The sequence below is a fragment of the Pseudopipra pipra genome, chromosome 4 (assembly GCF_036250125.1).
Source record: "Pseudopipra pipra isolate bDixPip1 chromosome 4, bDixPip1.hap1, whole genome shotgun sequence".
Taxonomy (NCBI): domain Eukaryota; kingdom Metazoa; phylum Chordata; class Aves; order Passeriformes; family Pipridae; genus Pseudopipra; species Pseudopipra pipra.
The window spans coordinates 3989370-4005225 of record NC_087552.1 but is presented as its reverse complement, the minus strand read 5'-3'; the positions used below and the strand labels follow the sequence as shown (position 1 = coordinate 4005225).

At 41.1% G+C, this 15856-nt stretch overlaps 1 protein-coding gene across 1 annotated transcript in view; it reads left to right on the top strand.

Annotated features, from left to right (window-relative positions):
- Window positions 1-11434: 11434 nt before the first annotated feature.
- The window catches only part of PRSS12 (serine protease 12), a 33597-nt gene continuing 29175 nt past the window's right edge, over window positions 11435-15856 (top strand). Inside the window, exon 1 of the mRNA XM_064651415.1 lies at window positions 11435-11920. Coding sequence (XP_064507485.1) covers window positions 11620-11920 — 301 coding nt within the window. The 5' untranslated portion in view covers window positions 11435-11619. The remainder of the gene's footprint in view (window positions 11921-15856) is intronic.

Sequence of the window (15856 nt, the reverse complement as noted above, 5' to 3'; positions counted from 1 at the left end):
AAAATAGATGTTAACATGGACCAACATCCCACTCTTCCTACTTCATGTCCCTTTCCCCATGCTTTTAGTCAAGTACCTAAATATATCTCTTTAAAAATATCTTTAAAAGTTGGTAACCTGAATTTTGGAGCCTATTTTGAATAAGTGATAGTATCCCCACACCCAGTGACTGTGGCTGTGCAACTTTCCTACCTCTGCCTTGGCGGCTGTGTTCCTGCAAGGAGGCAGATCTGACTTAATGAGCATATTGCAAAAACACTCCAACCCTGAATCTGTACAAACTCACTGTAGGACTTCCAATTTTGGTAAAAAATCTCCTAGAAGTAACTAAGGAGCAGCAGAGTTTTTATTAGGCCACTACTGCTTGTCCTTAGCAAGCTAACACACAGCCAACAGAGCCTTCCTAAACACCCTGCCATGCACTCTGGATAATTTGACAGGCATGTGCTGTGATTTCACACTCCATCTAGGTCAAGTTGCATTGCCATTTGATCCAGAGTTGGACATGTCCTTTGGGACAGACATCAAGCCTTGATGTTGCCTGTGCTCACAGCACACGAGCTGCTGCCTCTGCATCAACTGATCCTACCTGGAGTTCACTATTGACAAGGATTTTGAATTCCTATTTAATTCCTTTGCTTTTGTATAGCATCATATTTCATTCTACTTTGTAAGTAAGAATAAGTAACTTGCACACAAAAGTTTAAAAAATTATAAAAATATTTCTACTTCCCCTACATCGAATAAAGTAATTAAATGTCCTGAATTAAACATTGTTCTGGATTCTTCAGGCAGTATCCAATATTGCCAGAGGAACAGCAGGATTGGAGCAGAGTTAGACAAGCTTTTTGAACTGAATTCTGTTTTGCTGAAAAATGTGGATGGGCCAAGAGAGGGTTTTAAGACCTTGCATTGGATTTGTTAAATTGCAGGGAATGAAAATGATTCCTGCTTTTAAGAATTCCTCAGATGAACATGTTTTGTTCTAGAAATGTCACAAACTACCAAAAATATAGACTGTATTCTTAATTCAAGACATTCTCTTTGCAGCTATTTAGACTTGATGTTCGGAAGGATTTCTTTATCAAGAGGGTGGTCGAACTCCGAAGAAGGCTGCCTGGAGAGGTGGTTGATGCCCCGAGCCTGTCAGTGTTTAAGAGCCATTTGGACAATGCCCTACAATAGGCTTTACCTTTTGGTCAGCCCTGAAGTGGTCAAGCAGTTGGACCAGGTAATAATCTAGTCTAGTCTAGTTTATTCTATTCTACAAATTCAGTGTTAATTGCTATAGCAAAATGTAAGAGTTAGCTGTTTTACCTTTTTTCCCCCCAAGACTCATTTCTTTTGGACATCAGCCGTTGCTGGCTTCCCATCACATTCAAGAATGTGTTAAAATACAACTGGCTTTTTAATAGAAATGTCTATGCCTTAAAATATGCCATATGCCATGTGAAGAGAGGATGGAGTGCAGCTCTGTGTTGAATTGCATCTAGCCATGTATTTACTCATTTTAACACTGCCCCCAAATGGCCCCTTCCTCACTTTAACACTGCCCCCTTAGTGAGGCAGGACCAAATCTCTACTCATTATACAAACTTCAGTGATACTGTTTGTTCACTGAGCTGAATTTGGTCCACTCAAGGGCAGCACAAATCTGAGGACATGACATCTGCTGGCTTTACTATTACAAACCAAAGCATTAAAGAAGTGTGAATGTGTTATGCTTTGAATAACAAAGAACCATATTTTTATACATCTCGGTGTTTTCCAACTTAGACTTAATTCTATAAGTGCTGAGATCAGAAAATATTATGTATCACTTTCCTGCTTTAGCTATGTTTTTCAAACAAGGTATTAAAATAATACTGCCAGTTTTATCTTACAGTCAGAAATTGTGTTCTATCATGCTTGCAAAACAATCACATCCATTTTTGTGTTTTCATTTGGTACTTGTGCATATTTTATTTGATTATAATACTCTTACTTTGTCTCAGAGCTGTTTTGTGACCAGGTGTTTCTGTACAGAATGTTACAGTATATGGCAGCTTTGTACACTGAAAACCTCGTATGTCTGAAGTCTTTGTATTCCAGAAAAATCATCCTTATATATTACCTGATATCTATATGTTTAATGTTTTCCTGAATACCTTCCACAGCTAATTATAAGATGGAGTATTTTTCCCTAAATTTATTGTTTATCTTCTTTTCCCGATCTCCCATTTCCTTCTGTGTTTTCCAGAGCATTTACAGTGTTACCAGTTAACTCTGGCTTCTATGAACACTCAGTTTTTCCATATCTGCCGCTTAATGCTTTCTTGTTTAAGTTTATAGCACAGTAAGTTAAACAGCTCCTGGATCTGCCACTTATTTCCATGTTCGTGGCATTCTATCCATTGTGATTTCTGTGTGGTTGTGGAATAAACCAGAGCAGGAAAAAAGATCTGGCCAATCTTTTAACCCAGCCTGGATTATTTTGCAGCAAATGTGCAACCACAGCTTCAGAAGCACCAGAAGTACAGAGAGAAGGCAGTAAAGAAATATGAAAAATGTTACTCTGGAAGATGGCTTGTAGTTAAATTCTAGAGAAAGGAGTTATTCTTCTGCTTTCTACTTTTCCTGGGTTCTAGGAGTTTCAGAAAGTAGATTTAGGAAAAAAAACTATATATACAGGGGAAAAAAAGTGGACATATGGACTACACATGACCATTGGAATAAATTCCCCAGGGAAGTAGTGGATTTCCCAACACTGGACACTTTTAAGGGTGCTGTGTTTTTTCCAAGAGAGTCTGGACCAGATGGTTCTTTAGGTCCACTCCAACCTGGCATTCTATGATCCTGTTATGAAAACTGCAAGTCCATCTCTACAGCTCCAAGCAGAAGTTATTTGATTTCTAAGGGCCAAATGAAGGTTCTGTTGAAACTAATGGCAAAATTCTGAGACCTATTTCCAAAATAGGATAATAATCATAATAAAAAAACAATGAGAGGTTTTGAAATTTTACATTAAACTTAGCAGTACTTGTACTTAATGTAACTGGGTATTTGGTCTAGTAGGATTTAGTTATACACCATTAGAAGGTATTGGGTAAAATAACAATGTTTAGAAGTCTAAAGTACAAAAAGTAGTGTGTACTGTAACACAGTGTTTATTTACACAAATAAATGGCCTGCTAAACAGATCAATATAAAAACAGGACAAGTCACTGTCTACCTTTTGTATAACTGTATCCATAGCAAAAATCTCCAAAGCCAACGGGCTTAATTTTAATTTTTACTTTTACTTTTCAGTTGACATATTATTACCCCAGCCAAGATGACTAAATATGAAAATAGTAAGTTGGGACGTGTAATTCCACAGAGCCATCAGATTGTGAAGAAAATAGCAATGGGGAAATCATAATAATGGGACAAGAGGGATCAGAGGAGATAAGAAAGGGACATCAGTCACAAGTCGAGAAGAATAAGGGATGATTAAGCCAACAATGAAGATTAAAAGAAATCAGTTTGTTTTGCCAATCGTTACAGCACTGGAATTTTCCATCCAAAAGGGACGGAATTTTCCATCTTTGTCCTCCTTCTTCATCTGTCACCCTTCATCCCTGCCCTTCCCACCCCCATTCTGTGGCAATGAAGGCGATCTAAGTGCAAATGTCTGTCACAGGTCTGCACAATGCCAGTGTTGTTCTAACCACAAGTTCAATAGTGCAAAGCCAGCTCTGATCCCATCTTGTGCAGAATCTCCTCACAACCCTACACAGGAGCCTCACCTTATTTATTTTAAAGCCTGTGTGGTTGCAGTTTAAAATTTCCACTAAAATGTTGAAAGCAGGCACAAGCAGCAAATGCATCTTTGTGAGTCGCTTTAAATCAATCAGTGTGAAAGGGGTGCTCCAGCTCTGTAGGTATTTGTGAAAGCAAGCTAGGAATTGCTGAGATTTATATTTTTTGAAATGGTAACAATATGGGCAAACTAAGGCTAGTATTCATCATGTACAATATGTGTTCACTAACGCGAGCAGACTCCCTGATTGTGATGAAATTATTAACCGATACAGCAAACAGAACATAGTTTATAAACACTCAACAATATATTCCCCTCCTTAACTGCTAAACTTGGCAAATAATTGAAGCTGCAAGTAAAACAAAAGATAATTTACAATTAGTCCTAGTGCTTCCAATACAGACCAATACATCCCAGTCTCCTTAAGTCAAATAAATATAAACTGACTTTTTTTTTTTAGCTTTCCCTTCATGAAGTATAAGAACATGTGGTCCTTCGGAACAATGATATTCATATTCCAAACTATTAATAATAATAGAATGCAGTTTTTATGACTTCTTTCTCAACCCCCCCAAATATTAAAAATATAAGTAGGAATAAATCTGGGTAATGTTGACCAAACCTCTATTTCAGTGGTGAGTCAAGAGTAGGCAACATGTAGCAGAAGGGTCGTATGAATATTTAACATGGTTCAGGTCTCTCTTTTCAATCCTGACAGAGATCAAAAATAAGAAGTGGTAAAATCCTCACTGCTTTTTGTTCTAACTTTGTGAGACATTGTTTTCAAGTTCACATACAATAAATTTCTCAATTTGTATATAATAGCAATATCCTTCTAAAAGTCTATCTGTAAACTGATTAAAAATAATACATGTAAACCTGACTTTTGGAAACATGGGAAATTCTTTACATTGTCAATTAGTTCAGCACTTGGAGATCAACAAAGACCAAACCTAAATAACAGTAAGTGACAGGAGAATTATATTTGATTCTTCTCTGCCTCTGAGAAAATGTGCATTGAAACATGCTAATATGTAACTTTTTAAAAATATATAGCTGTATTTTTATGGTAATAGGACTAAGAAGTCTTAAAAGTCATTATCTATTGAGTTGTATTTTAAGAGTGCACTGCTGAAGCATATGAAGAAATTACAGATGTATTAAATAGATTTTTTTGTTTAAAATGGTGTCCCTGCAAAATATTTTGTTAAATAAATAAACTACATGGGCTGTTTTATAGTTGTACACATATACAGAAGGGGAAAGATAAAAAAAGGAACATGTCTTGCTTTGCATTTCAAACTGTAGACCAAATGCCCTCATGGCAAGGTTTATGCTAATCTGAAGTGTTTGCTGCCTTTCAAGATCAAAAACATTTAGAAACTCAAAGTTTATAATATGTTAAATATGGCGTCATGGACAAAACTATTCCTGCTCCAACATGTATTTATAACTTTCCCCTTCTCTTTTTATTTTACATGTTTAAATATGCTATAGTTATATTTTAATAACTGTCTAAAAAGTATAAAAATGCAGCTGTAACCCACTTCATCCTTTCCCGTTTCGGTAACAGAGGATTATGTTAATGAAGATAAATCAAATAATTGAAGGGTCACTGCATGAATGTAGCTTAGCACTGAAGCAATTCCTGCATCCCTCTGAAAATGCAGAAGAAAAAGCCTTATTTACACATTGTATGTACGGTGCTGTTGGATTTTCCGCAGGACACTGAAGAATTCCTGCAGTAAATATTAGAAATGCCTCATTCTATTGCTGCTAATGGGAAGATGAGACTTGGGTTAGGTGGAAGATGAAAACAGAACCCTGCCTGACTCACTTTCTGAGGTTTGGCATTTCCATTGCACTTACACTTCATGACCATGAAATGCAAAGTTTTGAAATAGATATTATTAAGAAATGTTTTCAGAATATTATCTCTGAACAAAGAGAAGACACCTGCTACCACTGCAGGCATCAATCATTGGAAGGGGCCTACCTGGATTGTTTGTGAGAGAAGAACTTAAACAACTGCGTTTATAAAGCATTGTTTACCTTAGGGAACCTTCTTAGCCCATGAATGTCAGAGGAAATTGTAGAAGGTCATATATCTCAGCTCTGTGAACCAGTTGTCCTCACTGAAAGTGGATGTTTTGAATAAACAGGGCTCCATCCTGCTCTGTGACAGGCTTACCTAATGTTGATTCATTTGTAAGGGCCACCTTCTACAAGAAAAAGAATCCAAAGTGTGTGATTTATGATGAAGGAAACACTGAAGTTTTTTTTTCATATTTCCTCTCCCTTAAAAACCTGACTCAAGTACTAAATCCCACATACATCCAGGGTTGTCAGGTTTGGAATTGAAGTTCCATTTCTTAGCAAAACTCCACTGAGTTTGTTTGTTAACAAACATAATTTTCCATTCTACTTCTTCATAATATCCTCTTTGGCATATTCTTGCCTCTTTAAATATGCTTATTTATAGACTGGCTACACGACCTCACCTTTCACCTAGTTAACAGACTGCAACATATGGGATGCCACATTGGCTTCCCATTCCGAGCATCAGGATAGAGAGCAGCACCTCTGCTGTATTTACACAGGCAGGCTGGGGCACTCCTGCTCTCACACTCCAGTCTCACTCCCCACTCTGCCACATGGCACAGCACACTTGGGATCTGCTAACTGGTCCTTCTGGGAGAGGAACATAAGGAGTGCTGGGAGGTTGCTCATGGAAACAACACAAAACACAGCCTTTACACCATTCCGTTGTGACTGCCTGAACAGGACCATAAACCATGGCCAAACCATCTCAGCTGAAACAGCATTTCTTCCACATTCCCTGTATTAAACAGTGTTCCCCAGTTTTGCATGATTCAATTTACCTTTCAGTTTTAGCTGCAATTATTTCATGGTGTCTGTGTAACCCAGGGTTAGGCACACATGCACCTATGTATTGACCAGCTCCAGGAAGTCAGGTTTCTTAGTGCCTTGTTCCAGGAAGTCGTGTTTCTTAGTGCCTTCTAGTATGAACTCAGCTTGTTGTACAAGAAAGTACTTAACACTTTAAAGAAGGTTCTTCTCTGATCTCATTACTGTGTGGACTGTGTTATGTGGTAATGGAAACCTCATCAATTATAGGCTGTTCAGTTACATCCTGTGTAATGCAGGGTCACCCTATGGAGCTTATATGGAATTACGGACAAAAGGCCTATTCTCTTCCACATAAGCACAAACCCAAATTAATTTTGAGTCAGACTTGGTAGCATTTCAAATTTCTGCTGCCCGTGTAGTTAAAAAGAATGACACTAATGAATAAAATTATTTTATAAGAGCGCTGACTTACATCCTAAAAATGTTGACTCATTTCGGCACCCATTCCATGGCTCATTTTGCACATGGAAGTCTCCTTTGTGTGAAGCCTTGCTTTCTCTCCTAGTCCTGATTTCAGCCCCTGTCTGGTGCTGTTTGATCTCACCCAGTCCCCACTAGGTCACGTGCCTAAGTTTTCCCATTGATTCCAGCACTTGATCTATTGGCCCCTACATAGTTGATCGTGTAAAGAAATAATAGTAAGAAATTATTAGCTGGATAGTCTGAAAATAATTTAATGACAGTGTGTTGTGCCTGGCTGTTTGGCTACATTCTGTCTGCTCTGTACTTCTTTCCTGGGGGAGTTTCACATATCTCATTGCCTGAAGTCAGCCCTTGCTCTGATCTATCTCATCTCCGCTGACCTGGGCAGGAGGGAATGCAGGAGGGAATACCTGGGGTTAGGGCTATCAGTGGCAGTCAGATAGGACTGACTCAGGCCTTCACTTGCCAATAGTATTTTAACTGAATTCCACCAACAGCTGGAAGTGCTCAGCTTTTCTAAAATCCCTGCTGACAGCAAACTGCATGAGCTACTCGAAAATAAAGGTAAGCAGCTTTACTGAACACAGGAAGAGGCTAATCAGTGAATTTTGCTATTGATTCAAATAAAGCAGAATTAGACTGATTCTCCAGCTGAATTTTAAATGCTGGGTATTAAATGTTTTTGAATTGCAGGACTACTATTTTTGCATGTATAACCCACACATCAGATACTTTCACCTATTCACAAGAATCATTTACTGAAAATTAGTCCTCTAATAACCCTCACACAATTGATGCAAAAGCAGACCCAGTGACAGGGAAGAACTATCAAGTGCTTTTAGAAAACTATTAGGAAGAAGGAAGCTTCCTTTTAAGCCTTGCAGATATGAATAACTCACGCTGCTGCTGTACTATGTGAGTACTTCCAATATTTCCATTTCTCAGGTATCCTGAGGAATCTGTGCATAGAAATATGGGAAAAGTGGGGGGTGTTGGAGTGGTCAGATCCATCCATGACTATGAACCATTTATTATTCTTTGTTTTATCAACAATTTGGTACTAGGACTGTCAAATATCAGGAGACAAAAAAGCAGCCAACCCTGTGGAATTGTACAGAAATTAAGGCCTATTCTGGCAGACAATTTCCTACAACTGCTCTCTTGGAAGTTGTCAGTACACAGCACAGATTTCCTAACTTTGGTCATGAGTGTTGTTTCCTGGACTTCTGTCAATAGGTACTAACTCTGTGTATGAGGCATAAGCTAAATACTAAGTATTGAAAATTTTTTGTAAAAAGGAGAATTGTTATGTACTTCAGCTGGAGCCAGTTAACCCACTGCATCTTAATGGATTATTTTCTCTACCAATCTCAAAAGACCAAAACAAGCCTTTGTTTCTCTATAAAAATGCAGGCCTTGTTAAACATAGATTACTGACTTCAAATCCCACAGTGCTGCTGCAGAAGTATAACTAGCACAGTTTCCAAAAATTTATTATTTTTTCAGCACTTTGTGCCAATTTTTTTCTGAAAAGTTGAATACTTTCATTTCAGAATCCAAGCTGTATGTAACACCCTGGATTCACTGAGACCTCTTGAGGTTTCCAAAGAACTAGTTGCCTATTTCCCTAACTAAGCAAACATATTTTCTCTTTCCTTTTCTTTTTCAGTTTGTGAATGAGTTTTCAACAGTTTTCTACAGCAGAGAGAAAACTTTTTAAGGCAACCAAATGTGCTAAGCACATCTCATATTTGGCATCTTTTTAAAGCTCTAACAGCTATACCAGAGTAATAAGCCCTTGTTTCTTGTTTTATAAACATATGAAGCCCACCCTTAAAACAGAGTGCAGTTTTTTACTGTTATTTTAAGAGTGATGTCCAGAAGAATAAAGGTTCTCAAAAACACAGTCTGTCCAATGTAACTCTTGCTTTGTCTTTGCTCTTCCCAATATTTTTCAACTGATTGTGAGAAATGTGACAGAGGTAGAAGTCACAGAGAAGTCACAGAGCTTCCTGCAAGTGTGATAAAAGTAATGCAGCAGATGAGAGTGATTTTATACATGGCACCTGTAAGTGCCACAGCCAAAGGAAAAACTGCACAAGCTCACACAGGTTCAAACACAAGAGAAACCATATGGGGGAGACAGTTGTAAATGCTCCAGCAAAGACAGAAGCTGCAACCAAACTGCAAAGCATTCAGCCTGGGAAAACAAACTGCATCAGCTCCAGGACTTGTTAGAAAAGGGCCCCTCCTTTTTACAGTGAGACTATTATCAATGTCTTGAATGGGAGCCAGATCAACTCCCTAATTTGTAAATTGTAACAAAAGCATTATTTTCTGAGTGAAAGCGCATTTACAGTTATTAAAACAAAAGAAGGCTCATTCTCCTTATAAGATTACATCAAAAACAACAGTCATGATAAAAATGAAAATGTTCAAGAGTGAATTTGTACGTGTGGATCATTCAATTAAACCTGAACCCTGTCTTGGGAGGGAATCCTTATGACAACTGCTTTTTTCTTCTTGATGCTCCTTACAGCATTCTAGTTACTTCCAAACCATTTTCCCTGTGTAGCCTCCCCTCTTTTCCCCCCACCTCCTGCTTAGTACCATTTTTCAATCTGAAGCCCAAACACCTCTACCCTACCTAGGTAAGGAAAGTTCAGTGCACTGAGGTTCCTGCTAGCCCACACACCTCGGGGAGGAGAATGCAATCAGAATACATGAATAGGTGCCAGGCTCAAAGCTTTGCCTCAAGCATTTTGCAAGATTCATCATACTCATTTGTTCTCTTCCCCCTGTGCTGATCAGCAGAACCCTTCCAGGCTACAGGGGGGCAGAAAAAGAGCTTAGGTCAGGGAAAATTAAATATTGCTGCTACTGTGATGCCAAGAAGTGTTTACTAGGCAATGAAGGAAGCCTTAACCAGCTAGGCTGAGCATGCTTTCAACTGGTCCTTCAAAAAGATAAAAGCAACCAACTTGTCATGACAGAAACAGAATTTCAGACAATTTAAAAATGGTCATAATGAGTTGTTTTTAGGCTAACATCTTGTATATATTATAATATTTTCAAAACAAATTAAACTCTTGCTAGTCCTGGTGTTTTCTAAACTAATACATATACATATTCCCAGAAGAAACCTCAGCAAGAAATCTGTGTGCTTCTATCCACAAAGAAGTGCAAGAGACAATGTGATAGCATAGTTATCATGTTGCTGTAGAAACCCCAGCAGAGTATTCTTTAACTTTGTGAGTTAAAATACAAACTGTAATGCTGCAATAAGAAATTAACGACAGATGAGCAGGACTAAAGTGAATACAAGTAATCCCAAACACTGTGGGACCTGCTTTCCTCAGCACTGGAGCTCTTTTGTTCTTATAAACAAAAACTTTAAACTGGTCAAGTTGCATTTTACACCTTTTGAACAGCTTGGAGGCTGCTAAAGGAAGGAACACTCTTTACGTGGGATCCTGCCTGGGAAGCAGGAAGCACCCTCTTTCTTTTAGACTCCAGTCACAACGAAAGCTTGTGGAAATACAGATGTGCTTGCCCAGAAACCAAATAAACACATTCCAGACAAAAAAATTAGAGAGGAAAAAAAGATCCTATAGAGATGTGAATCTACAGACTCACACTAGTGACAAATTGCCAAATAAAGGGTGTGCACTCCATCAGGCAGAACTGGACTTTACAATATATGAACAGCATAGATTAAAACCAGAGGTGAATTAAAAAATAATTAATCCAAACGAAAAACTAAACAGTGTGATACAAAGAAGCAAAAGTAACTGACAGCCATCCCGGTGGAAAAAGGAAATCAGAGATGATCAGGTCATGCAGTCCTCGGCAGCGGTTGGGAATAAGCAGATTACTATTCAGAGCACATGGGGCTGGGATAATGCTAAACCCTCGAAGACATTTCATGGCATTTGTTTCCAGCCCCTTTGTTCCTCGCTGACACGTCTGGGGATCTCTCCATCCCTCTGCCGCCCCAGCCGCCCTGCGTTTTGACCCTCTCGCCCCGAAGCTGCGCTCCCCAGGCCAGGCTTTGCCCGGGCTCCTTCTGCTCTTTGTGAGGCTGTCGGAGGTCGGGAGGGACACAGCCGCGGGCCGAGAAGGTGGCTGGTAGGGGAGCCCCAAGTGCGAGAGAGAAGCGGGGTGAGCCTGAGGGGCTGCGGCGGGACCGCGGGCAGCGCAGAACCCGGGGCGCAGCGCAGAACCCGGGGGGCGGCCGGGGAGGGCGCGGGGGTGTCCGGGCGGCCGCTCCCCTCCGCTCCCCGCCGCGCTGGGCAGGCTGCGGCAGGTAGGTATGCAGGCGGCATCGGCGGGGCTGCGCGGCTCCCCGCACCCCGCTCGCCCTGCCCCCGCGGGAGGGGTGTGCGGCGAGGGGGATTAGCGGGACGCCGCGGCCCCGCCTTCCCCCCTCGCATCCCGGGCGCGATGAGAGGGGGAGATGGACCCGAGCCGGCGGGACTGGCACCATGACATTGGCCGGCTTCGTGGTGGCGCTGGTGATAGGGACGCTGCCCGGAGCCCGCGGGCCGGGGCAAGTCTCCGCCGGCCTCCCGGCCGCCCGCCCCCCGCAGCCCCCCGCCGGCTGCCCCGCCGGGGGCTTCCCCGCGGCCCAGCGCCCCTGGGCATCGGCGGCGGCCGCGCTGCCGCGGCGGGGGGCGGCGGGCCGGGCGCCGCGGGGACGCCGCAGCTCCTGCGCCCTGCCCGGCGCCGAGGGGCGGCCCGGCTGCGCCCCCGGGGCCGGCCGGGGCCGCGCCGGCTGCGAGCAAGGTGAGTGCGGACGGGCAGGCGGGGAGCGCGGCGGGAGGGTGCGCGGGGTCCGGGGGAGGCACAGAGAGACCGAGAGAGCCTCGGCCGGGCGGCGGCGTTCTCTTCTCCCATCCCGGACCCGGTTCCCCGTCGCGGAGGGAACGGGGAATGGGAGGACGGGCACCGTTTGCCAACGTGACAGCCAAAGCTGTTCCGAGAGGAGAGTTAAACTTGTGCATTAGCGGGTGCAGCGGAAGGACCAAGGTCCCACCAGAGGTTATTCCGCCGCAATTTTCTAATTGTGGGTAAATCGCGTTTCGAAGCTGTGCTGTGAGTGTTCAGTAGGCTCAGCTAGCCAAGGCTGGCTGGCATTATCTTCTTTGTAACGGGGTGCGCTTCTCCGGGAAGCACTTGGTCTACAGAAGTGAAGTGGCAGAAGGACAAGCGGAAGGATGCCTTGCTCTAAAGGCGATCTGCTCACACAGTATGTCTGTCTGTCTGTCTTTTTTTACCCCGTATCTTGGGGCTCACAAGTTAGCGATGGTGCTCGAGGACATCTGTAAACGGAGCCAAGAGATCTGTGCTCCCTCCCCACACACTCCCAGCTGAACTCCCACTGACTTCAGGGGAGTTTTCAGTGTGTAAGGACTGAGCAGCAATTTCGGCATTCAGCCCTTGATCAGCTTTACATTTCATCAGTATCGACATTAAATGTCAATAGCACAGTCTGGCTTTGAATGATTTCACATTTTCTCCTGCATCACTCTGATATTATCTCCCACCTATATAAGGATTATGTCCTATCTATACTAAAAATGATCAAGCCTAATCATTGCAATAAAAATTAAATTTCTCTGCTTTGTTGCCCTTCCTTTTACATATTTTCTAATAGCACAAGGTCAGCAAGGAAGTTCATCATTAATATTATTAATAATAATTTGTTCTTATGGAAGTTGGGTTTGTTGTGGGTTTTTTACATTAATTTAATTTCAGACTACTGAAAAGGATTTTTATGTTTCTCTTCCATAGAAGGTGTCCGAAAAAAAGATGATAACCTGAACAATGTGATAATTATACATTTTGGTATAAAATATCACAGGAAGAGGACATGGGGGCACCAAGGTCCATATTGATCATTTACATGTTAAAAAAAATGCATTTTCCAAAGCCATGCTCCAAGTGAAATGTTGTACTCCTTCTAGAAGATAGAATGATGTTATGCAGTACAGATGTTTCCCTAGAAAGAATACCAGGCAGCTGATGGCATGGAAAACACATAACTAGACACAGATGAAAAAAAATGCAGAAGACTTTATGCCCTTAAACTGGTCTCACTTTCGGAAAGGGTCCCACAGTTGCTTCTCTAAATTAGCCCAACATATTAATAGCCTTTTTCAGAATTCTTCAGTCTGGTTCCCAGAATACTTTGTGAGGACTTAGTCTAATCTAATAGTGAAGAAGAACACAGCAGTTTATTGCTAAGAACCCAATCTTGCACTTAGTAAAGTAAGTTAGTTCCAGAATCCCCTGTAAGTTCAGCATGAAAGGGATGTAAGTAAAAAACCACCAAAAATACTGCATGATTTGGGTTTAGCTGTGTTTCTTCAGTCTTTTCAGAGTGCTGCTTTGTTCCCCTCAAAAAAGGAAATTCAGGTTGGCCCCTGCTAAGAGGGAGGACATGGCTACTGAACAATAGCCAATACTTTCTAAAGGAAGGGTCATCTGTTCCTGCTGGACTCAGTGGTAAACTCTCAGTGACATCAGCAGGGCAGACCTCTGCCCAAAAGCCTTCGTGGGGGCAATAGGAAATAAGTAGAGAGTTTGTGAGGTGGCTTATAGGGGAACATGGAAATAAATCAAGCCACTTCCCCAGAAACAAACATTATTATAACATTCCTCCTGAAGTATGTTCCTGTCTTGCAAGAAGCAAAGAAATGCAAGTAAGACAATGTTATGATGCAGTTTATAGCTAGGGAAGGTCAGACTGACCTGCTGGTTTAGTACCTGGGCTAAGGAAGCCCACACTTGGTATTAGGCACCTGCAATAACTGAATACAATACCATGTTCAAAGGCTTAACTGTAAATCTCCAGGGTTTTCGAGCTTAAATATTAAGACTTACCTGCAAAGTTAATTGGCTACATTTTGTGCATGTATATATATATATATTAAACCGCTTTATATTTAAACATTAACAATGAAAAATTAAAAAATAAAAGCCCCTTTGCAATTAAACTATGTGGTACCAGTCTAAAATCAGTTTTACAGTTAAAAATAATAAATTTGGTTGTTTCATTTCCTTCCTTCTATAATGAGAGACATCTGGGTAATATTACTTATTCATGCCTTGATAGCAAGTAAACCAAATACAAATATGTATAAAATATCATGTTTAACCAAGGAAATCAGAGAGGAAAATAAATGAATACGAGAGTGCTCTCTACACAGAGCCAGCATAAGTCCAGCAGAATTTAGTATTTTAGTTACTGCTAATAACAGTTTACCTGTACTGTACTCGGGCTTCAAGAAAGAGGCCTAGTTCAGTACCTGGAAGCAACTGCTGCCACACGATGTTTGTGTGGCATGTACAGTATTCTGCATGATATGTTGAGCATGCTATGTTGTTACAAATGTAATTTAAAGCTCTTCAAGTAAAGTGGGTTAATTATTTTCCTTTCTATTACAAAGAGAGGAAACAATACAAGAGAGGGTGTCTTTGCCAGAGATCAGTGGCAGAACTGGAAATAAAGTACACATCTCCAGAAGTGCCTGATTGTAGAGTCTTTCCATTTAAATTGCTTTTATCACAGGGTAATTCCACTAATGCCAATCAAATAAGGCTTCACCGAACTTCTGTGAGAGAAGAATCAAGCCTCAGGCTCATAGTCTGGACACTAACTATTCTCCCTACCTGTTATACTACAGTCCACACAGTTGATGGAAGGCCTTTTGAGGTTTTGGCTTTTTTGGGTTAAAGGAAAAAATATGATGAAAACTTAAACATGAGTGTCCATATTTTCCTTCTAAGAAGCAGCACCTCTGGAACCACTCTTACTAGAGCTGCACAGCATGAGATCCCTCATTTTCTCCAGCTCTGACCACTTTAGTTTTTTCAGAGCCTTAAAACATTGATTGATGACATGATGGATCTCACTGCTGCAGAGGAACCAATGCAGCACATTACACACTCAGTATATACAATATTTATGAAAGTTCTAATGTAAGCATCCTTGAGTATGCAATACTGCTATCTGCTGAAGTTCTCAAGATAGTTCTTAAAAAGGACTTCTGATGGATGCACCCTTTTTCAAGGTTCAAAAGCCAGGGGGAAGTAATTATAATAGTGATAGACAACAGCGTACACTGATCACACTGAGCATCATCCGTAGTTTTGCTGAAGTCAACAGGATTAATTTCTTTGATTTTAGCCTGATCCTGGGAGGGAAGAAAAGCTTCCATTGATCTGAACTGGTGTTAGATTTGACCTATACTACAGGTAGCTTTTTACAAGTACCTCATAGAAACTGATGAATTAGTTTCATTCTGAAGCTGGGATAGACTCTCCTGTATGTATTATGAACCACCCACTAGTGTTCTGAAATACTACAAGTGACAATGCAGTTACATGGGATATACAGCAGGTGTCAATGGGAGACCCTCACACTTGATGCCAGTTTGGACTTACCTAATTTACTTCAAGGCAACAGAGATGAATTATCAGTGCTGGGCCTTTCTGTGGCGCTATCCCGCGTTGGAACACCTTGGAAATTAAAGCAGAAATAAAAATGTTTGTTGTGTTTACAGATTTCCAATATTCAGAATACTACTTCTGCTTGGCTTTAAATCTGCCATTTCAGAGCTCACTGCACCGGGGTAAAAGGCACAATTTCTACTTCTGATCCCGGTTTTCCCAATCTACATTGACAGCCAAATTGCAAACCTTTGGACACAGGAATTT